At 32.8% G+C, this 24,221-nt stretch overlaps 1 protein-coding gene across 1 annotated transcript in view; it reads left to right on the top strand.

The window, feature by feature from the left end:
• The window catches only part of LOC128988859 (pyrokinin-1 receptor-like), a 66,213-nt gene extending 44,704 nt beyond the window's left edge, over window positions 1-21,509 (top strand). Inside the window, exons 2-9 of the mRNA XM_054410578.1 lie at window positions 6,109-6,231; window positions 9,278-9,553; window positions 10,153-10,369; window positions 12,743-13,070; window positions 15,424-15,548; window positions 15,842-15,940; window positions 18,840-18,933; window positions 21,341-21,509. Of these exons, the coding sequence (XP_054266553.1) occupies window positions 6,164-6,231; window positions 9,278-9,553; window positions 10,153-10,369; window positions 12,743-13,070; window positions 15,424-15,548; window positions 15,842-15,940; window positions 18,840-18,933; window positions 21,341-21,426 (1,293 nt within the window). The 5' untranslated portion in view covers window positions 6,109-6,163 and the 3' untranslated portion in view covers window positions 21,427-21,509. The remainder of the gene's footprint in view (window positions 1-6,108; window positions 6,232-9,277; window positions 9,554-10,152; window positions 10,370-12,742; window positions 13,071-15,423; window positions 15,549-15,841; window positions 15,941-18,839; window positions 18,934-21,340) is intronic.
• Window positions 21,510-24,221: the final 2,712 nt, after the last annotated feature.

Consider the following 24,221-nt stretch of genomic DNA (forward strand, 5'->3'; position numbering starts at 1 on the left):
AGACACATTAGGGGTAAAGGTACTGTCCTAGGAGTGGTTATTGCATATGGCTTTGCGCCATCCTTAAGTGCTATTGTGTAGGGATCAAGAATGACGCCCAGACCACTAAACATTTCATGGTATTCGGTAAAAAAGTCACTGTCTACCTCTGCAACTGAATTAACAAAAGTTAAAATTTTCAAGTCCTATATTAAATAGAAATTCCATAAACAAAAACACAAAGCAAATTTATACTGTGCAATGCTAAATTAAGGTCAGTCCGACAGAAAAATCAAGGCCACTCTTTGGCTGAAAAAGTTGAATTAGTTTTGGGTGAAAAGTTCTCTACTGTATGAATAAGGCACTAAGAAAATCCTTCCTGTTTATTTGTTATTTAAAAATAGTTTTTTGGTGACAAAATATGTTAAGACATGTTGAAGCGGCTTTCGTACTTGACATTTATGTAGTTTTAAAATTATAAATTATCTCTTATGAATCTTTGAGCAATGTAGGATTATGTTGATAATCCAAGGACCTATTACGTAAGTGATTGCAATAAAGTATTATAGGTATCCGATATTCTATCCGACTAAATGTTCAATTAAAAACTCAAATAATAAACCATGTGTGGTTATTTTTGTGGGTTAACCGTCTTGGATATTTCCTATGTGTAGAAAAAAATTAAAAAAAAACATGTCCACAGTTATGAGCTTAGTTCATGTTAGTAGATAGATATCCACCTCGACCATCTATGAGTCGGTTGGGAATGGATTACTGTGTTTACATTTTAAGACACGCGCAGGTGCGACTATTGGCAATCAGGTCCAGCAGAACACACAAACACTTTCTCGGTTCCCTTGGCAACTGGGGAAAGTAGATTTTCAAAACATGCAACAGTGCAACGCAATTTAATATAAATTGAGACCTCTTAGCAGATTTCCCTATAGCGAAGCATCTATATGTTCTTAATGATGTAACCTAGTTATCACTGTGCCAGGACATTAAAAAGCACCATTCATTAAAAATTCTTTTGTGTATATGTTACAGGCAAAGTTTATAATGCAGAATGACTGGGAATTCTATGAAGCTTTTGGGGAAATAAATAGAATAATAACGGTAGGATTTTATAAGCTTTGACTAGGCATTGTATATAATGCATCGTCATTTTAAAGAATGCCCGTAGGTGTGTCAAGTAAAGTATAATTTAAATATATTTGTTGAAAAACATTTATTTTACAGTATTGATTTATTTTGCATATGATTGGTTCAGGTTTGTTAATTTGACTTTATTTTACATTATTATAAAAAAAAATGAAATTAAATAAAAATTATTAAAGATTTGGCTAGTGCCAAAATAGGAATAATATGTCTAAAAAATCCTTTAGAATAATGAAATATTGTGTATAGGTTAGGTTCGATTATTTTAAATTAGATGAATTAATGTCAAACAAGGGTACAAAAGTCTGTGAATGACCAATCACAATGATTTAATTTAATACAAAATTTAATACATTTCTTATAGTGCCAACAGGCATTCTATAGAATATGACTAGGCAAAGTATATAAAGCTATATAATGAACTCTGCTTGGTGCATTTTAGTCATTGCATAGAATGACTAGGCATTCTATTGAATGCCTGATTATAAACATTTTCTGTAACATCTATATATATAAAAGGCAAAGCCCTCACTGACTGACTCACTCACTCACTCACTCATCACTAATTCTCTCACTTCCCATTTACCTAGGAGGTTGAAATTTGGTACACTGATTCTTTAGGCATTAAATAGGAAAACTAAGTGGTTTTTATTCTGATCGGACTATCGGGCTCCGCCCCAGTGGCTCTGGAGTTTCCCATGTTAACCTAACGAGTACTCATATTTAAATGGAATAAATGAATCTTAACAGCTGTTTCAATTAAACAAGTTGTTTCTGTTCTATGATGTTCAATAGCATTAAAGTTACAAGGATTACCAACAGAGTGCAGCACTATTATTTTTTTAAAATATATTTGACAACAGCTAATTTTAAACCAAAAGGTGAGTGAGCAAAGCGAACGAACTTCAACCCGGGGGCGAGTTAGCGTAGCGAACGAGCTAACCTGAAGGCAAGTGAGCGCAGCGAACGAGCTCCAACTTAAAGGTGAGTGAGCGTAGCGAACGAACTTCTACCAGGACGTGTGAGCGCAGCGAACGTGCTCCAACCTAAAGGTGAGTGAGCGTAGCGAACGAACTTCAACCAGGACGTGATTGAGCCATGCGAACGAGCTCACATATGAAGTTAAACGGGGCAAAGCCCGCGGGTACAGCTAGTGGTTATATATTGATAAAATTTGGCAAATTTATTTATTTCATCCTATACTATTGACGTATGGTCAAAAAACACTTTTTACCTTCCCCGTAGCAGTAAACCTAAGCACTCGTTAAATATAATGTTATTTAAATAGGGAATAAATCTATATAATTAATACGCTACATGAAACTTTGTCGGTTGAACTCCTTCGCCATTTCTTAACCGATTTTATCCATTGACGTCTCATTGGAAAGAGCGTGTCGCGTAGATTTGCAAACTGGCCTTACATTTTCGAAAAAGCCCCTTGGGCTCTGCCCCAGTGGAAAGTTGAAAGTTCCCATGTTATCCTTATGAAGAACATAATTGTTTACATTTTGATCAGCTGTATAATTTACTTGCTGTTATTTATTTTCCAATTCAAGGAAACGCATAGGTTACATTTACTGATTTGGTTGAAATTAAATATTTGCTACTTTAATTTACATTCGTACTTTATTCCGATGTAAAAAATCGAGAAAGCCTGGGCAATTTGATATATTTTACCAAAAAAGAAAAATGAATTGACAGGTTACTGTATTTCTTGAGCAATAATTGAAAGAACCGATTTTTTACCATGGAAACATAGGAGTCATAGAACACCACCAAGTAGAAAAAATAGAGATAAAAAAACCATTTACTATCGTTATCATCCTAAATAATGAAGAGCATTTACAATATAAAGATTCCCACAAACAATGAACAGGGATGTTAGCCAAAGTGTTACTATTTTGTAGTTAACACTGACTTAACTTTATGATGATTGGCAAAGGAAAACACTCTAGGGCTGAATTAAACTGGTACGGCAAGGACATTAAATATATGTTTTCATAAAAGTCAAGTGATTTTAAAATAAAATGACTACATCCAAGAAACCCTAATAAAAACTTTCACTGAAGGATTTGCATTATTCACATTTAAGGGAAACAAAAAACCATCTGAACGACATTTGGCCTTTCAATTCTGCATTTTTTTCAGGTATATATAACTTACGTTATCAGGCAGTTCTTAAGTAATGTAAACAAAATGTCATCGCTATAAAAAATTACTGAAATTTGTAAACATACTAGCGACAACGGGTAGTACTATGCAGACTACATTATCATTGACGAAGATCAACCTGGACCACCTAATTCGGCTATAAGTGGGAAAGATATGTAGAATATATAAAAAAAACCAGATCAGCTTTTGAAAAATGATCAAATATTTACTAGAAATGTTGATTATATGTAACTGTTGGCACAGAAAACATACTTCTCTGCTGTTAGTCACGTAATCTATGAACTGAGTCTTTTAAACTCATCGGAAATTATGACTTTTATTCGTTTTTAAATAAGTTAATTATTTGTTTTTAAATACTGTAACTACTTTACTTCTTTGCAATTGCTCGATTTCGAGCAACATGTACACTAGTATGTCTTATTTATGGAAATATTTTAGTAAAAATGTAATCAGACAAGAAATTTCCTGTATCCTTCTGTATCACGACCGTCTATACTTCTCGTGATAATAATACTTAGGAATGATCTAAATTGGTAACATTTTATTTGAACATGTCTTTTGTAAGAAGTCTCTAACACTAATAACAATATTTGTTTACCTCTGATCATAATAATATAATATCCTAAATAAAACATATGTTTTATTTACAGTCTTGAAACATCCCCCTCCTTAAAGGTCGAGTCTCCTTGGAGGATGTACTTGACGTCCGTGTCTAGACGTCATAATTATAATGATATGTTAGTGTATGTAATAATATGTTAGTTATATATATATTATATTATTATTTAAATTATAACTAAGTTCATATATAATTAAGAGATTAACAAACATTCAAATAAGCTTACAAACGAATTCGCCTTGATTATGGAATTAATGGTTCATAGATAATTATACGGTTACAGTTGTTAAATAAAGTATTACAATACTATTCCTATAAACGCATATGCACTTTTAAATATTAAAAGTACAAAGCATTTTTTCCCATTCTTTACTAGTTATAGATGAATTATTTGCTTTTCTTTAAATACAGATTCTAAACATTTTTCCAGTTCATTTATTTTATTGTTGGCTTAATTCAAAACAAGAAGTTAGTAGTTTCGCTAAATTAGTTACGAATCCCATTCACTACCTTCTTAAAAGCTGTTATTCAATTTTATTACAGTATTTGCATTCTTAATGCTAAGTTTCAAGAAGCAAACGTGTATTAAGTCAAAAATAATTCTTCAAAGTCAAAGATAAAAATCTCAAGTCGTATCAACGTTGTGGCTTCAGAATTTATGAAACTCCTAAACTGTTCTGATTTATTACCAGCGGAAGCGGTGTTTCAGACTCATTCAATCTGAAAAAGTCATCTGAAGAAGAGTTATAAGCTTGTTTAAGACAAGGTTAAGACTTCAAGGTCTCTTTCACATTTATTTAAAGGAACCTTCGTTCTATTAATAAAATACTTCGTTACGCCATATGGTTTTATTTATTTATTTATTTATTTATTCAACGGTAACACCATTTTTACATTGGAATATACATTAAATAGGATTAAATCACTTTATAAACATAGCATAATTAGGTAATAAATATGAGCAATAATAAGAATAAATTAGAAAGCAGACATGACATGCAAAAGACATAACCAGTATAAAAGAAAACAAAAATACATTCAAAGGCTGAATCATTTCAAGTGTAAGACATACAAAGACATAGCAAATTTGGTACAGGCTACTAAAATACGTGCAATTAATAAGAATGAAAATGAGAAGCAGGCATAAGATGCAAAAGACATAATAATATGGCGCAAAGATAACAACAACAGGTAAAATATGAATTGCAAAAACATAACAACAACAATATTTAACAATATGCAATCGAGACATAACAACAACGAGAAAAAAAAGGAAACAACAAGTGCAATACCGGTAGGCTAACAAAAGAAATAGTATTTTAGTAGGTAATGAAACTTAATTGCCTACAGGCCTACAAAGACAGATTTAGTTACCAAATAATATTATAAAGTAAGTTTAATTTTGGTTGGTCGCTTTAACTGATATATCGACCTAAGGAGTAATTGTGTCACTGCATCAAAAATAACTTTTTTTTGCTGGATTACAACCAATTCCCTGTATTGGATTTGGGTTTAGAGCAATTTGGTATTTACGTATTAGGTATTTGCTCACCACCGTACAATACCAATCGTTTTACCTCATCATGTATTACTCTAGCTTTTTTGTACTAAGTATGAAACCAATACATTCGCTGGTCAAATATATTTCCATTTAGTGTAAATATTTCAAAATATCAAAAAGGTGTACTTTTCATCTGTGATCGTACAAACCTACATACCTGAAGCTTTTGGGGAAATAAATAGAATAATAACGGTAGGATTTTATAATCTTTGACTAGGCATTGTATATAATGCATCGTCATTTTAAAGAATGCCCGTAGGTGTGTAAAGTAAAGTATAATATATATTTGTTAAAAAAACATTTATTTTACAGGATTGATTTATTTTGCATTTAATTGGTTCAGGTTTGTTAATTTGACTTTATTTTACATTAGTAAAATAAAAAAATAAAATAAAAATAAAATAATTAAAGTTTTGGCTAGTACCAAAAAAGGAAAAATATGTCTAAAAAATCCTTTAGAATAATGAAATATTGTGTGTATGGACATTAGATAAGTTAATGCCAAAAAAGTGGCTTGTTCAAAAAGTGGCTTTTTATTTTGGTTTTACTAAAGTTTTTTTATTATCTTTACTCCTTTACAAAATTGTAGCGAAAACTTAGTATTTGATTTTTGTTTCAGACAGAACCTGGGATGGATTCAATCGATAGCGACACGTGTGTGTTAACCTTCCCCAATGGCTGAGGTCCCGATTGCAGTATTTCTGTTGGAAAACAGCACAAATATAACAACCTCTTTACCAAGGTAACAAGCATCTTAGAAGAGTAAGTTCGGTTAACTCTGCAAACCCCTTTTGGTAAATGTGTGTAGATTAAACTACTGATTTGAATCTGTTAATAAATCAAACAATAATTTTTATTAAAAAATTGAGTGAGTTGGTTTGGCATTAACTGGCTGTTTGCTTGATTTGTACAGTACTAAAAATTTTCTGTTTTAAGAGATTTTTACTACATAATAAGGTGAGTGGAATTAAATTTTATTCGATAAATTTAGAGTTTGACGCAGACTTTTACGTTGAATAAACAAACTAAATTTCTCTGTTTTATGACATTATGTTATTGAAAATACTTTTAAATTAAAATTACTTTCCTGATTTATACAACAAACACGTTAGTACTAATAACCAAGCCATTTAAATAAAACACAAGCTGAGATGAAAAATCACGTGAAACTGCAATCTATCCTTGCCAAAGTTTCCTGAACCAGTTTACAAAGTGAACCAAACACATTATTCTTTAACAACTTTTAACAGGTGTAACTTAATCTATATTCCTTTTTACTCGACAATTTAACTAGTTTAATGTAATCTGAAGCTAAATATTATTTAAACAAACAGTATGGTAAAGATAACATGTATAGGGTAGCTCAATAATTTTCTACAGGTAAGAAAAAAACAATTAGTATGTATTTTCGTAGCTTTACTTAATCATTCTGTTTGGGCACAGATTGTTTTTCTTTCTTTTTTTTAAATTCTATTAGAGTCTTTATACTTACCAGTAAAGCAAAGTTGGCCATCATCATAAAGTGCAAGGAAAACAACGCTTTTAGGGGCGTTGCACTAAACATCCACTAAACTCGTTTAGAGCTTAGAGTTCTAGTTTCACTTAACAGCTGTGAGTAAATGACTAAACGTTTAAGATGATTAGAGATTCGCTTCCCTTTAACTTTACAATCCAACATTAACATGCCCGATTGATGTTTAAATTAACGTCAAATGACTTCGAACCAAAGTGTTTAAATTTGAAATAGGTAGTGTTTTTACTTTGTATTAAATGACGATTTATTTAAAAGATAATACAATAATACCAGAATAAGAAAGGTAAAGTCTAGGGGAAATGTAGCTTTGGGCTTCAATGTTATACTAATAATATCATCTACTACCTATTGACAGGGAAAGTACTCATGCAGTCAGGGATTCATTTTCAACTCAGAAATCTGTTTTTTTTTTATGTTTACACCTTTGTGTAATTAGGGAAGTGTTCACAATTTTCTTGTTACTGTTTTTTGGCCGATTAAATATTGCATTGCTTTATTGATTCTTTAAAAATGGAATACATTTTATAACTTAAAAACGTATCCTGTCTGCTTAATACACCAGACATATTGTTCTAGATAAGTTGTTTTAGTTTGAACTAAAATGTTAAGTATTGACAGAAATAGTTTAAACGGTAAAAAAGTAAAAGTAATACTGTAAATTACGAACAGTGATTTGCAATAATGTTAACGTAGATAGAACAGCAAAGAGGAAAAATATAATCATAATATGTTGAGTGTAAAGTTGAAATGGCAATGAGTTTCTTTGTAAACGTGTTCAATCTCACAGGTGGATGCCGCCAAGAGTTCTAAAGGAAAATTCATGTTGCAAACATTTTGACGATTTACAAGAATATCTTTGGCATAGTTATCTATGTAACAATTTGTAGTAAATGCTGACATTATTATTTGTAATTTTCATTCAGTATTTCTTTATTCTGTTTGTTCATTATTAACCTTCTCGGTCTTAAATGTGTCATAAATAATTAATTGGTAATACAAAAGGTTTAAAGTATAAATTTAAGGATATTATAATTTTCAAGTACAAAAGGGTAATTTTGCTTCAGTAAACCTTAATGTAATCGAGATTGGAGAGTTAAATTTGAATTTTAAATGCCGTCTCCACATCACCATAAAAACGTAATCCAGAGCCCATTTTTTATTAACAAAATTGGATAATTTAAAGTATATGAATACATGGAATATAAAAATCACATACCTAAGGGAAATGTGTGTATTTTGCGTTGTAATAACGTGTTTTTATAACAATGTGTTACCAAATATACTTCAATTTAAAATAACTTAATAAAATACTAATGAATGTAGGTTGTCAAACTAAAGAACCAAATACCATTATGTGTCTGGACAATGGAAACCCAATATTTTTCTAATTTACGGTTTAAACTCATGAGATTCTCGAAAAAATATACATTAATTTCTAAATAGTTGACTTCATTAGAATGTAAGCCTAATCCATTCATTTTTCGTGGAAGCGTGTTTTAAATGCGTGAATTAAATCTGGTAAGTATGTATGTTCTATATTTTATGAAAAAATTATTAATATTAGGTTTCCATAGTAAGTGCCTCAGAAAATTTTTTATTACTTGTAAATATTGTTTTGTGTGTTTTATTTTTATCTAATATGTGTTTTTACTGTACACAAATGTCCTAGAATACAGCACTTATTTCTTTCTTTGTTATGTACAATTAAAACCCAATGACCTGGCATGACGCTGTCATTCCCTACATTATGTTTTTCACGAAAAATTGCGGTTTCAATATTCCAACAAAAGATGTTATTACCTCTCAACTTAACGAACCTTAATCCTCTCGAATCTCAGATCAGCGTGTCACACGAATTCTGCAGCCCTATTTATATCTCAGCGACGTTACTTTCCCGCTCTATTGTATACTCAGTGGGGGGCGAGCTGGTCTAGTGGTAGAGCGTTGGGCTTCGGTGTCCGAGGTCCTGAGTTCAAATTCCGCCAATCACTAATGGATTTTATCCACGTGGTAATGTCGAAACCCTCTAAGACTAGCCTTAAGTGGTTACAGCAGTTCCGGGATAGATATAGCGTCCCAAGATGTGAAGGTGGGACAAAAATGTTATATTCAGTAAATCTTCCTGTAATAAGTTAGAGCCAAAGCTACGACCATTGTCTTACTATTTCACAATCATCTATCAGTAAAATTAAGGTTAAAATATATATTTTTAGCATCCCAATTTCACATCAATGATATAGTCATATTTTTCCAGTCACTCAGCAACAGGCAGGGAGTCCACCGAAGGAGGGGGGACCCAGAACCTGTGGGGCCCCAAGCGGGACCCACTGTGGGTAGTGGTGCCTGTGACAGTATATTACGTCATCATCTTCATCAGTGGCGTAGTCGGCAATGTCAGCACATGTGTCGTCATCGCTCGTAGTAAACACATGCACACCGCCACCAACTACTATCTGTTCAGCCTGGCTATCTCGGACCTACTACTGCTGTTGTCCGGTCTACCACCAGAGATGTACCACATTTGGTCCAAGTAAGCAGTTTAGACTTAGGTTATAATTGAAAAAAGACCGTTAAATAATCTTGACTTAACAGTAATGAAGAGTCATTTTGTGATTCGTTAACGAATTTGTTGTAGCTTAATGTTATTCCATGCACAAACATAAACCAAGAGTTTTAAGTATCAAGGGTTTAAATTTTTTTTTAAAGATTCGCAAAGCTATTTATAAAGAATATTTATGCGAATTTGAGCTAATTTAAAAGAATATTCCGATCTTATGGATTCAAATCTAAGTAGTAATTCAATTAATTACTTATGTCATGTGTAGGTTTCACAAATAGGCTACATGAGTGAATTCACCTTATTACAAAAACATTACCAAATCCGCTAATGTGTCTAATAATGTACCCAGCAATGCTTTAATATTGTGTCTGCACTATTTGTATGAGAAGTAGTTTTATTGTTTAGTCGGTATTTGATTAAAAACTAAAACACCAACTAGTATTACTTCCTTAAGTAATTACTAGGTAGTTTAAGTTGATGGACTTAACATAAAATTATTCATTCAAAAGTACGTTCCCCCAACCACCTTCTGATATATTTCTTCCGTCCAATACATTTACACGTTCCAGCTACCCCTACGTGTTTGGCGAGACGTTCTGTGTGCTGACGGGGTTCGCCTCGGAGACCTCCACCAACGCGACTGTCCTCACCATCACCGCCTTCACTGTAGAGCGATACGTGGCCATCTGCCATCCCTTCCTGTCTCACACGGTCAGCAAACTGTCCAGAGCCGTCAAGTTCATCATGGCCATCTGGATCTTCTCGATGATCCTTGCTGTGCCTCAGGTATGCATCTGTAAAAACAACTCCTTAATTAGACCGAATAGTCGAGTAAAATGAAACTGTTATAACCTAACCTAACATGATCATTAAGAAAAAAAAAAACTAATGAAGGATTACTAATTGAATCGGTATTAGGACAGCACTGACCATACATCTAATGAACAACACGGCAAAAAATAGGACGGCACTGGCTCCACTTCCCTGAAAAAAAAAAAAAAAAAAAAAAAAAAAAAAAAACACGGACAGAAACACAAAAAAGATCTTATGGTACTTATGACCGGTGCTACTATAAATTAAATGCATCTTCTGACACGGCTCAATAGATTGGAAAGATATCGTGAAGTTTACAAGACAATCATGTAAATGTTTATCCCACATTTGGCAAAACAGACAGGACATTATTGACAGTAGTAGTTGAACATCACTAGGCCCAACTCGGTACTAGAAATAAAGTGGCGTTTCGACTAAAAATATAATTGGTCACAGATACCTTCGATTACGATTGAATTAAAGTTTACCTCAGTAAAAAATTGAAATTTAGATTAAATATATGCCCCTCCATTACTTAAGTATGGCTCGGATAAGTGTTTTCCTGGAACATGTTTTAATCCAGAATTACGCATCATAACCCCCTTGAAACAGGTTTCATTTGAGTGATTGTAGAGAGATGTAAAATTAAGTTTACACGTTGCTTTTGTCATAAAATATCATGCTTTATGGTTTTGGTAATTAATTGCCCATAGTAAAAGTTGTACGTTTAAAAGTTAAAGTTACCAGATGAAACACAGTATGGAAAAGAGGTTGACTTAAAGAACACCTTCTTCTCAAACAAAATTGAATTAGCACGTTATTATGCCTACATCTTTGGGAACCCAGATTGAACACCCAAGTAAGATATAGCCCACAATGAAACCTAAATTGTATATATTACTCAAGAATCACGACTTCCTGAAGACGAATCTGATTTGCGATATGGGTTTTATCAGTCAGAACTTAATGAAGACCTTCAGATTCTTGAGCGTGTAAAGGGATGCCGTAAAAGATAATGTAAGTGTTCAGAGACTCAGAACCAACTGTAGAAGTTAGAGTGCATTTGAATACTAATGTAATGAATGCAGATGAAGAGTACATTCTCATAGTACTGGAACAGATTTTATGTCTTTGTAATTGTGTTGACGAGGCGAATTTAAATATGTGCTCTAATTAAGCTTCACAATCCTGCAAAAAATGTAGTTACAGTTAAGATACATCATATTCCTGTGAAACTAAAAGAGGTTAGTGATAGTTTACTTTCTATTCATCAAACAATCTTTACGTGGTCATACAAAACCAAACAAAGATTAAAAACAAATTAAACATTAGAATTATTTTATGTTTTGGCTATTGTAAGCTGATGAATGTAAAACTATATATCTATTATGCATTTTATACACATTAAGTTTGCACCACTGAAGCCTATAAAGTTAAAGTATAAAGCTTAATAATAATAGTCATTAATTATATATTTTATAGTTCCTTGACTTCTTTTATAATAAAAATGTCTTCATTATCCTCTAATGGTAGGTAAAGGTTTCATCAAAAGAATTCTGATGGAAAACTAAACTAATACGCTAACGAAGATTGGTTGAGGTGTAACAATATAGTTATAGTTAAAACTGTAGTTATAGTTTTTTTCTGTTTATGGTTTAGAAAATAAGGTTATTTTTTTTCGTTTCTCGTCACGATTTTTGATAGAATCTTTTTATTTATTTTTATGTTTTAACAAGCTGCAAGCTTTGGCAATGTTACGAGATAGGGTAGCCTATTTTGAAATTGTTTGTTATGAAAACTAATATTTACTTTTCCAACACATGTTTGAGCCTGTGCTGGACTACGAAAGCTATCAAATGTAGCAAATATTAATCAAATTGAGTCTTAATGATATCTTATATGGTTTTTATTCTTAATAATAAACAAACAAAATGACACCAAAACGATTTTTAGTCAAGAAGAATACATACATCTTTCCTCAGGCTATCCATTTGGGTCTTATCTGAAAGACGAGTTATTATCGAAGTAAAACAGTGCTATGTGATCATAGAATTAAATTATAGTGGCAAATATTTAGTTTTTACCGGGTATAATCTATCGTTTACTTTTGAAAGAACAACATTGTAGTCAAATTAGTTTAAGGGTTTGAACTTAAAGATTTTATATTTTTGTCTACAAAAATAAACCACGTAAATAGATTAATACCACACCAATTAAAACTAAAGAAACTCTCAATTTAAAATGTGAACTACCATAAAACACTACTAAAAACAGTGCAATGCTATTTCACCGATGTATGGTTGGATCAATTTTGCACATCTACAACATGCTGAACTTTGTTTGCAGGCTATCCAGATGGGCCTGGTCTACCTGAGAGACGAGGATGGCCACATAGTCAGTGAAGAGTACACCTCGTGCACCATCAAACACTCCATCATCCCCTACTCCTTCTTCATCTCCACCGTCCTGTTCTTCCTGACGCCGATGACGCTGATCACCGTGTTGTACGTGCTGATAGGAGTCCGTCTGCACAGCTCCAACCAGATCACCCACGACAGCTCCCAGCGACGTCGCAGAACTCTGGTGGTTGACAAGGAGACCCATGTCATCGTGAGGGGCAGCCAACGCAACGGGCAGCACTCCAAGAGCACCAAGAGAGTAGTCAAAATGCTAGGTTAGTGTATGGGTTTGTGAATCTTAATGAATCAATGGTCGATACAGTGACTATATTAATTTTTGTGCTATTTCCAAGCTGAGGAGCAATTATTGATGTAAGTTCTCCTTATGCCTCTAAGTACCATATGAAGGCTGATACACATTTTTTCCACTTGGCAAATCATATTTCAAGAATCAGAACGTGGTCTTCTTCAAAATAAGAAACTTTTGCCCCATGATTGTGTTAAATAAAAAAGGTTTACGTTGTCAATGTCATTATCATGAAAATTATACTTGTTGCTTATGCCTGGTGATATTTTTTACATTAAAAAACTGCTTTAGAGGTATATGAAATTAATTAAGCTGTCTTGTTGCAAATATAATTAGATGCATGCATTAAATATCTAGGAATATAGTAGTTGGAATCTTAAATTATAGCAACTCCAGGAATTGTATTGAATGGTTTTTAAGTGTGAACCTTTTATTTACGTATCTTGTCCTTGAGTGCAGGACCGAGTGCCAATTGCCTAACAACTTTGACGAGGGTCATTTTTAAGTCTGAGGCTTGACGGTGCGAGTGCCAGCCAGGTATCAGTGACCGGTTCCACTGTCAAAGGGTATGGGGATGGACAGATCAACCAGGAAGGTACAGGATGAGCAATACTTAAATTGAATAAAGATTTACTAATCAAATCGATATTTTCAATCGATATTAGGGTAGTCCGGTTTAAGAATTCGTACCCGGTCTCTATTACATCCTGCCCAATACACCCCCTTCCACTAATACCCCTCCCCTGAATCACTCTTACGCCCTGAGGAGTCAAACAGCACTGGGGCCTATGTGACGGTTTTGACAGTTTATGACCCACACGGCAAAGAATATAACGGCACTCGCTCCTTTTCCCCTTGTCCTTACTTTTTTTCAAACATATTGGGAAGAAGAAAGGTGTTTTTATTTTGGCATTCATATCGTGAATTCATATTTAAACTTGATATTAACCTTAATGCCGAAGTAGGATAAATAGTTTTCCAAATTTTGTTAAAAGAACTATTATTAGGTAAATTGTATCGGTAGAACAACAAAAAAGCTATAAATAGGACATTTCAATGTACGTTTTTTGTAAAGCTGAGTAATATAAAATAGCTCATTAGTAAAAAAAAAAGTTAGTATTACGGTATTTGATCAAAACCAAGCAGAACCTATTCTGTATTCATTATTCGTAATGAAAAACAGAAAGCATTACTAACTCCCAGTAAAAGGTTTCAGTTCATCAAAAGTCGCCAAGGTCAAAAAAGAAATGTTCACAGCCAGTAAAACACCCTAGTTGACAGTTTGTGTGACACAATGTTTTGCCTCAAGACGACAGCAAAGTAGTTACTCACCAGTTGGTGTGGTTCCAGCCCTCAGTCTGTGTCATAAGCCCACAGCATAAGCTACTTGTTGACGATACGAGTTCAAACAGCTACGTCATCTTGTGGGGATAAATAAATTAGATAATTACTTCCGGAATTGTGAACAAACCTTGGCAGTAGTATGTCATATTTTGTTCGAAATACCTTTTTAGTATCCTGCCTAACATAATACTAATTCAAGCATATTAGTACTACTGACTGGTAGCCTATGTTTTTAAGAGCAGCATTGAACCATCAACACATTGATCACACACACATTCCACATTTCACATTCATTTCACATTCACATTTCATTGATGTAATGAACACGAGAAAAACATTTACAATGTCAATAAAATGTTTTGATTTATCGTCATGTTTAAAAGCAACATGGCGATAATTAATTAAGAACAACGTTCTAGTCAGATGTCTTTAATGGGTCGGAGTATTGTTGACTGCTCACATTGACTTACCAATCAAAAAAAAAGTTTAAACATGAAGTAGGATATAAAGATACTGTAGATGCAAAATAAATGAGAAGATAGTAAAATCAATTTATTGTTATCACAACGATATCCTTACACTATTATAATCCCTAGCAATGGTTGCAAATGCAATAGATTTCTCTTCTTTATAATGCGTTTTATGACTTTTATAATTAGATAAATACTATTGAAAGGTTAACTAAACAAGTAGGTTTATAATCTTGCACCACTCAATTTCTATTTTTAATGCAACAGTTTATTCTGGAGACACGCTTTTATTTTCTGTAGTTTCCGCTCTTTTGGGTCTGCTGTCAGTTTGTTGATGTCATGCAATATTTGTATACAGTGGCTGTTGAGTGCGTTCTTCATCTGCTGGGCACCATTCCAAGTGCAGCGACTGTACGCCATCTACGGGTTCGCGGGAGAAGACACCACAGCCACCGAGATCCTCGTATATAAAATAATGTCTGTAACTATCATGATGTTTATTCACAGTGGCAGTGGTAGTGGCTTTTTTCATCTGCTGGGCACCATTCCAAGTGCAGCGACTGTACGCCATCTACGGGTTCGTGGGAGAAGACACCACAGCCACCGAGATCCTAGTATATAAGATAATGTCTGTAGCTATCATGATGTTTATTCACAGTGGCAGTGGTAGTGGCTTTTGTCATCTGCTGGGCACCATTCCAAGTGCAGCGACTGTACGCCATCTACGGGTTCGCGGGGAAAGATACCACAGCCACCGAGATCCTTGTATATAAGATAATGTCTGTAGCTACCATGATGTTTATTCACAGTGGCAGTGGTAGTGGCTTTTTTCATCTGCTGGGCACCATTCCAAGTGCAGCGACTGTACGCCATCTACGGGTTCGCAGGAGAAGACACCACAGCCACCGAGATCCTCGTCTATAAGATTATGACCTACGCCAGTGGCCTCCTGTATTACCTCTCCACAACTATAAATCCAATTCTCTACAACATTATGTCGCTCAAGTTCCGTCAAGCCTTCAAGGTCAGTCTGTAAAAGTGTCATAGGGTATTGTTTTGGAATCTCGAGGCTTTTACACGATTTTAAAAATTGAATTGTAATGATTAATATCAGTTTCTGTGATACTTTGCTCTTATTGTTTCTTACTTTTGATCATTTTACCCTACCTATAGGGTCTATACTTTTTTTAAATAAACCATACTTAAAACAGAGTGAAAGAATGTTGCATGGTATGGGAATGGACATAATAAGGCTGGAATCATATTTAATGGAAACTGCCACATTTGAACTAAACACCCTCAATCAATGTATCATAACAAATATAAAACATATAAAATATCGCAATATTAGTTTTAAGCTTTATGATGATTGTCAAGGTCATTTTACATCACTTAAAAATCAACATAGCTGAGTTATTGTTACAGAAGGATTTATGAAGTAGATAACAATCTGTAAATCAACAAATAAATTACACATTAAACCATATTGTCTTAGTCATTGATTAGCCTATTAACTAACTCAATCTCATTCATTTACCGTTTTCTTCTTATTTTACAAAATTTCCGAGAACATAAGAGAATTAGTAGCCTAAATTTGCTATCAAAATATGCTTTATCCTACTAAAATATGCAAAATTGACTGTTTAAATGTAAACATGTATCGATAATATCAGGGCGAAATAAATGCCTATATATTAAACAATCAATTTATCTCCCAAATATTGTTTGAAGTTAAAGCAATAGGTCATTGAATCACTTCAAATTAAAGATTATATACATAAACTTACTAAAATTCGTAAACAAATTGTTTTTAACAAATGCCACTTGAAAAATATTATATTCAGAATTGATTTGATAAATATAAAAGCTTTACGTAGTAATGGTTAAGCAACAATCATTGTCATAACGATTTCCAAATAATATTTTTACCAAAAGTTGTAAAGAAACCAAAATACTCGATGGTGGAAGATGAATCTTCCCGTGGTTGGCAAATCGTTCTATTTGTAGATTGGCGAATCACGTTAATGGAAAGCTCTAGTGGGCACTTATGACTATTCATCAAACAGGATTTTGAAATGTGGCTATATTAATAGAATATGTGTATGAATTCAACATTGAATATTACATCAAGGGAAGATTCCAGTGCTGGAGTAATGTAAAACGATATTCAAAATTTTCAACTTTATGACACTGCATAAATTTGTGTTATATTTGTTCAATTATGGGTTGATTTGTATTTAATTGTGTCATAAACATTAATTTTATTGGTTTAAATATTGGGTGTCACATATACTGTTAAGATTAAGATTAAGATTATGTTAAGATTAAGTGATGTGAATATGCAGTGTTGTTATTATTTTCGGCAGATTTCAGGTCTTTAGTTTTCTTAATAATAAGGCAAAAAATTAATTATATTAACTAAACCACTGTAATACTTGAGGTTTTTTTGGATAAAGCTAATGTATTTAAATGAAAATTAATTTAATGCAGAGTTTGATTTTGATTTTTAAATCAATAAAACTAATTAAAAACTGTACACGGTCACCCCCAAGCATGTTCCTTGTTCCTTTCAAAAAGCAATTTATGAATTCAGAAATCAAGACATATATCGTCCTGTTTCCCGTTTTTAAGTGCATAAGTTGATAGGAGACTATTTGATTGGATTTAATTTATAGGAGTCTAGAAACATAATAAAATATTTCATTATGTTTTTGACTTAGTTAATGCATTTTTTTGTTAGTTTTCACCGAATAAACTACTTATGACTTATTTGTTGCCTTTGTAGGATTTAAAACCGTCCAAACTGCAGAACTTAGGTTATCATTATAAGATGTAACTGTCAAGCACAGCATATGACACCTTTATAGGATATGAAATAGCATATTTACTTTTCTTGGCGTAGAAACACAAATAGCTTATTATTTTCTCTTCTAGAAAATGATTTAGTAATCAAAACTAACGTAAATTGACAACGAGCGAATGGTCATTTTCATGGCTAGACAATGTTACACAGTCCAAACTCACGAGTCAGCGAATTTTTTTGAAATCATTTAAGAAAAAAGTTGACGACAAAAAATACTGAAAGAATCACCTCCAGTAGAATATTGATTTCTTTTATCGCGTTTTATGAATGGAAACTGATTGTCGATTAGCACAGCCACTGCAACAGTCGTTGAGAAGTGAAAGCTGCAAATTGTTGCAGTGTTATATTGAATGAGAATTTTTCCACCTGACCTCTATTAATATAATGATAGTCAAATTATTATTAAAATTAAAATTAGGGACTGTTAGTTAATAACTATTAAACTCCAGATTTATTAATAAAAGCAGAGAGTTTATGCAAATATTTATATAGCTAATTTATTGTTTTTTCTCTCAAATGGTAGTATATATGTATCTGAATTCATGTTAAGGACAGACTATAAAGTTAAAGTCAGATTGTACATTAATGGTGGTTTTCAGCACATCTTAATATAGCACTAAAATGCTGATCAAGAAGTAATTTAGGTCTATTTATAATAAAATATAATTAGCCAATTTTAGTGTAGTTTTGTGCTATACTGTATAGAACGAAGCAAAATTCATAAAACCTATTTAAAAAGTAACTTACAGTACTAATTTGATGGTAGCAATAACTATATCCAACAAAATTTGCCAAACATAATAATATCATGCAAGTCCGAAGTAGTATTATCTACTCACTAAGCAACCAAGGGCTAGGAACCTGCTTCTAAATTTCTCCGTAGTTGATCTTTTTAACCTCTTTCCCCAAGGCATGTCCAATCAAAGAAAGTTAGCGAAATGAAAGGCTATAAGATTCAGTAAAGAATATTTATTTATTTCACTCACATCAAAGTTAATCCTCCTTATAACTTTTTTAACTGTAATATTTGTAAGATAATGTCCACGAGCATTTGTTGCAGAGCTCCCTGACCAAGTGCCTGGGTCGCGACCGCCTCCGCAGGTCCGGGGAGTTGGCTAGCAGCGGAGGCGGCGGAGGTGGCAGTCTCGGCGCAGGTAGGTTCCACTTTGGTCGGTGTTCTTCCAGGAACCACAACAACAACAACAGCCTAAGCAGCGGCAACAGCAGCTACGTTGACCCCGGGACGGACCTGAGCAAGAGGCCACTCGTGGTGAGCTTCCGAAGAAGAAGTGTCAGAACCTCAACGAGCTCTCTACCACCAACCACCCAACCGGCACCTCCGTATCTTCTGAACGTCCCGGAACTCAGTGTAAGCTCAGGGGACGACAGCCAGTGTCCTGTGCCGTGTCCTCGCCTCACCTCCACCCCTGTCCCCCGCAACCCCCGCATAGAGGACATCGAGATCTTCCAGGAGTGCCAACTCAAGATACAAAGGTCGGTCAAGCGACACAAGGACTCCAGCAAGTCCTGCTCTGTCATCCGTCCTGAGAAGAGCAAGTTCCATCCTGTCGACCAGGATCCGCTGAGATACGTTCACAAGTCCTTTACTGTGCCGTGCTTAGTGCTCCACTGAATATATAGTAACCACACACTTTTGCTTACGAAGATTTCCCATCTATTGTATAAACCAGCTGTAAGAGGTTTTCCATTCAAAGAGAACATATTAAGCCAATTGCAGAGTACGTTGATTTAAAAATTCAAGTTCCTCCTTTATTTTATTTTGGTACTACGATATTTTTCATTTTTTGTCGATGCTGTATACACAAAAATCACCATTCAATTTGGTTTGTGAACTCAACTTCAAATCAGTAATCTATATTTTCTTTTTTATAGTTTTAAAAAGAAGTTGGTGGTCTCTTTTAACCTTGCTGCCCGTCCACATGGACTTTAACATAGAATTGACATTAGTGTACTCTATGGGTGGTTCAATTCAACTACTTTTGCACTCTGAATTGCCTGTAACTGTACAAATGGGAATGTGATACTGTATCTACATCCCACAGGGCAGAGATTGTTGACTAGACTATTTCCTATTCCTAGTCAAAAGTGAAGTAGCTAAGATTTTTTATAGAAATGAATATACGTAAATAATCAACTAATCTTAATGTTTTTACGTGATCATCGTAGCGAATTTTATGCAAAGATTTTTTTGCATATTTAAGAAAAAACTAGTACTGAATTTTTAATACAAACAAACTGATAATAAACCCGCAACTAATCAATACTTTCATTGTGAATCAGTTTTCATGAAAATTGAACCTTATTGGTAAGCTATTTTGTACGTATGTAGCTATAATTACAGATTGAATAAGCCTATTGTTTAAAGCTTCGAAGCTCAGCGGCTTAACTTTGTGGCCAAAAATTAATTATTTAAGTTAATAACGTTGAAGTTATTGAAATATTCGTTTGCCTCTATCACCAGTACAGTTTAATATTTATTTGCATTAGGCTAACACCAGTGACAACATTAAAAATTAATTATTAAATAAACTACGTTTTTGGGTTTTAAAGAGTTTTTAAGTATTAATGGTAAAATATTAATAGATAATGTATTTTATTGTCATTTACAAGGTATATCTATATTTTAGCAATTATGTGATTGTTATTCAGGTAAGTAAAAATTAAAAATAAGTAATATAGAAATAATTATTGCTTAAATAAGACTATGTGTGACAAAACTATATGTTTTATGCTGTACCTATTGAAATTCATGTGATATTTAGCGATGTATTGAGGTTATTGTTTTAGAAACTTTTATAATGATGTTTTATAGATGTATTAGAATGTTAAATTAAGTGACTTAAGTAATTCAACTTTTAATATTGTTAGAGTAATTGTTTAACTTACTTATGTATGTATGTCTCAATAAACTCTGCAAATGAGTACGACCGAATAATATAATAAATTTTCAAGTGCAAATGCTAAATGTATTATCTTAAGAAAATATGAAAATAACTCACTGTGAACTTATAAGTAAGAGACATATATTTCCTGTTTTGAGAATGATGTTAGTATAAAATATTCATCTGAAACATTCGTTATCATTTACGTATAGTTTCAGCATAATATCAACAAGTGTAATTAGTCAATTCAATTTAAATCATCTAAGTTGCAATGGCCATTTTCAGAATAGACCTGTTTAGTAAAAAAAAATAAAAAAAAATAAATTATTAGTTAATTTTTCTATGAAATATGTTTGAATATAGTTTTGGTATCACTATTATCTTTGCATACTAGAAATGAATATTCAATCGGTTGTGATAAAAAATCTTTCGAAATAATTACAGTATGTAGAATTTCTTTAATGACATTTTGTGAGGTTCTTTATACATTGGCTATCAAACAAAATCGTGTAAGAGATTTTTTCAAAATATGGTAATCTAGAGCTAAAAAACAACTTATTTATATATACATCGTTTAATTTAAAACCGTAAATTGGATTGTTTATAACTTACTTTGAGTTTTAAATATACAGTGATGTATAGGTGTTCTCTGTTCCAGAGGAAATCACAAAAATCGGGGTAAAAATGCACAGCATCACGATGAAATGGAAAAGCCCGAAGAAAATCAAAGAGACGGTCCTTTGAGGACGTATGAATGTTATAAAAGTCCTCGAGAGAGATTGTGTTGTTGCCTCCATGTTTCGGACTGTGTCTAAGTCCTTATTGGGCCTAACTGTTTGCACATGATTGTTCGTAAGTCTATTTATATACTAAATAAAGTGTTAGCTTTGTAACGAGTAGTTTTTTAAGCCCTTTCAGCCCCCTTACAGAGTGTCCATAAAATTTCAGGACTCTGGTAAAGTATTCTCATACCATATTCTGCAATACATTCTCATACTTAAAGAAAGAAAACAGTTCATTTGAAGGCATGTCTGAACATTCATATTTACCCAGATATCCGCCATTTTGTTTTTATACGTAAAAATCTTTATCTGCATCATTATGTGGAAACTTGGTGTGAATATTACAAATGAAAGAAGTCATAATTAATACCAGACATTCCTTCACATAAACTGTTTTCTTTTATTTTGGCATGATGATAGGCCCTACATAAACTAAAGTCCTGAAACGTTTCTTATGGACACCTAGTACACCAATTGTTCTACTTCAGTTCTTCTTCCTACATTTACAAGTTTATTATACACTCCAAAAGAGTGTTGAGAAAATATTTATTTTTTATATGGAAATTGTATAAGGTCATTTAATAATTTCAATGAAGTTAGAGAAAAAACTTAGTCTATACTTTAAACAGCACGACATCATAACTGTAAACGGTAATTTCATTGTTTGAAAGATTAGGCGTATAGAAATAACAATTCCACTATATTTAAAGACAATATTTATGATAGATTGCATGTCTTAAAGACTGCATACATATATTTCTTTTCGTTCAGTCCAACCAAAAAAATATGAATTTTCAATACATATTAAAGATTATAAAAAAATATCAGTAAATGCAATATTGTAATAGATTTTTGCAAGATATTACTAGATTTACCGGAGTATTTTGGCCAACACAATAGCCGCTTGCACGTGGAGTGTAACAATGTTTGTCACATCTGACACTTATCCGACACGAAGATCGATGAAAGTATGTGTGGGAAGTACTCAGGAATTCGGTGGTGAGTCCATACTGATAAAGAAACACATTCTTAAATCCTTAATAATAATAATCCTTAACGCATTAGTTAAAATAGCTTAGGAATAAATAATATATAAGTAATTTTTAAATATCCTCTTCAATAAATAAAGTATCATAGTAATAGAGAAGTACAAAACCAATATGTACAGCTTTTAGCCATTTAGACCAGATTTCTATGAGCTTTTTTGGTTTAAGCTGGTTGGAGATATTATAAATATAAATGCCAGTGGCATTTTTTAAGTTTTGAAAGGGAACGGTCCAAACCGTGGTCTTGTTCCTAACGTCGACCTTTTTGGATTTAAGCACACATTGTAGGTTTACAGTCGGAATTAACTTCAATAATAGTTATAATCTATATACAAATTACAGTACAAATACAAGTAAAACACTTGTAAACCTTGCGACTTTGGTAAATGGTATGCACATGAATATACTCGTATTGCACTCGTATTAATTATTAAATAACTACTTTACCAGCATCCTACGTGTTAATAAATTTTATGAACACACAGCAAATACGTCAAATAGCCCCTTGCGAAGTGTTTACAAGTGTTATTTTTGTGCTTTCAGGTATTAATTATTGTGATTTTATACGTGCAATTTAGATCAATTTAGGAGACGTATGTAGCTGTGAAGTTTAATATTTAAAATCCAAAACTTGAGTGAGATGTAACACGTATGTTTGGAAAATCTGTATTCAAAACAAATCGTAAATCGTAATAAAAGTAGTGAAAATAACTTAAAATATCATATATAACTTATCATATATTTACAATATAATTATTCGCATTCTTGCATAATCAGTAAACTGGAAACTGTTTCCCTTCAATGTATTTTACGTCAGTTTACGTTTTGATATCAGGATGGTTCAATGTTTCTGAAATGACTAAACTTGGGTTGTAATCTTGAAAGAAACAACAATAGCTGTGTTTTATGAGTTTTGATATAGCCATTTGACATCGAGCTATCTTGTATCGGAAAGTAATAATCTCGTAAACATTCCTTCATACGGAAGTTTATGTTGAAGAGCTTAATCCCTCGTAGTTAAGTTGTTACGATGTGTAAGAACTTATCATCATTGTAATATTTCTATGAAACCTCAGAGAAACTTTTTGTAAGATTAAAAAAATGGGATGGAACCAATAGAAATTTAAATGGTACCATAACATAAAACTCAGACAAATAGTTTTTTTACACCAACAAAATTCTTAAACCCATTCAACCATTCAAAATTATTTTGAACAAATTATGTAACATATTAAACAAGCATTCTGAGTAGAGTTATTTACAGAAATCGCTTCTGAAAAAACAAGTACTAAACTGAAATAACTTCTTACCCGGAGTGTAGTTTTAGATGTAGTGACATATGTTATAACACCTCAAAATACCAACGGATCTTAGTTAAGAGAAAATACTGTGGCTCGTGTTGTGAATGTTTTGGTGTCCACCCAAAGCAGTAGGTCACCCTACTAAATATTTAATAAAATATACCTCTTTTAAACGAGTAATCATTATGGAAATTTTGCTAACCTTCTTAAAAAAAATGTAATAGGATACATGAAATGGTAATTTTTTCATCAAATATTTACTTTTTAACGACAATGGAACGCTATTTTAGCATAGCGAGGACTAAAATCAAAATGTTATTGTTGAATATTGCAATTCAAGATTTAGTCTGTGTTAAGGCTGCCTAAATTAACACAATACTATTTCCTCTAGTCTAAATACAATGATAATC

Source organism: Macrosteles quadrilineatus, unplaced genomic scaffold, assembly GCF_028750875.1.
Source record: "Macrosteles quadrilineatus isolate MER2022 unplaced genomic scaffold, UCM_ALF_1.0 Scaffold_3__2_contigs__length_128488019, whole genome shotgun sequence".
NCBI lineage: Eukaryota > Metazoa > Arthropoda > Insecta > Hemiptera > Cicadellidae > Macrosteles > Macrosteles quadrilineatus.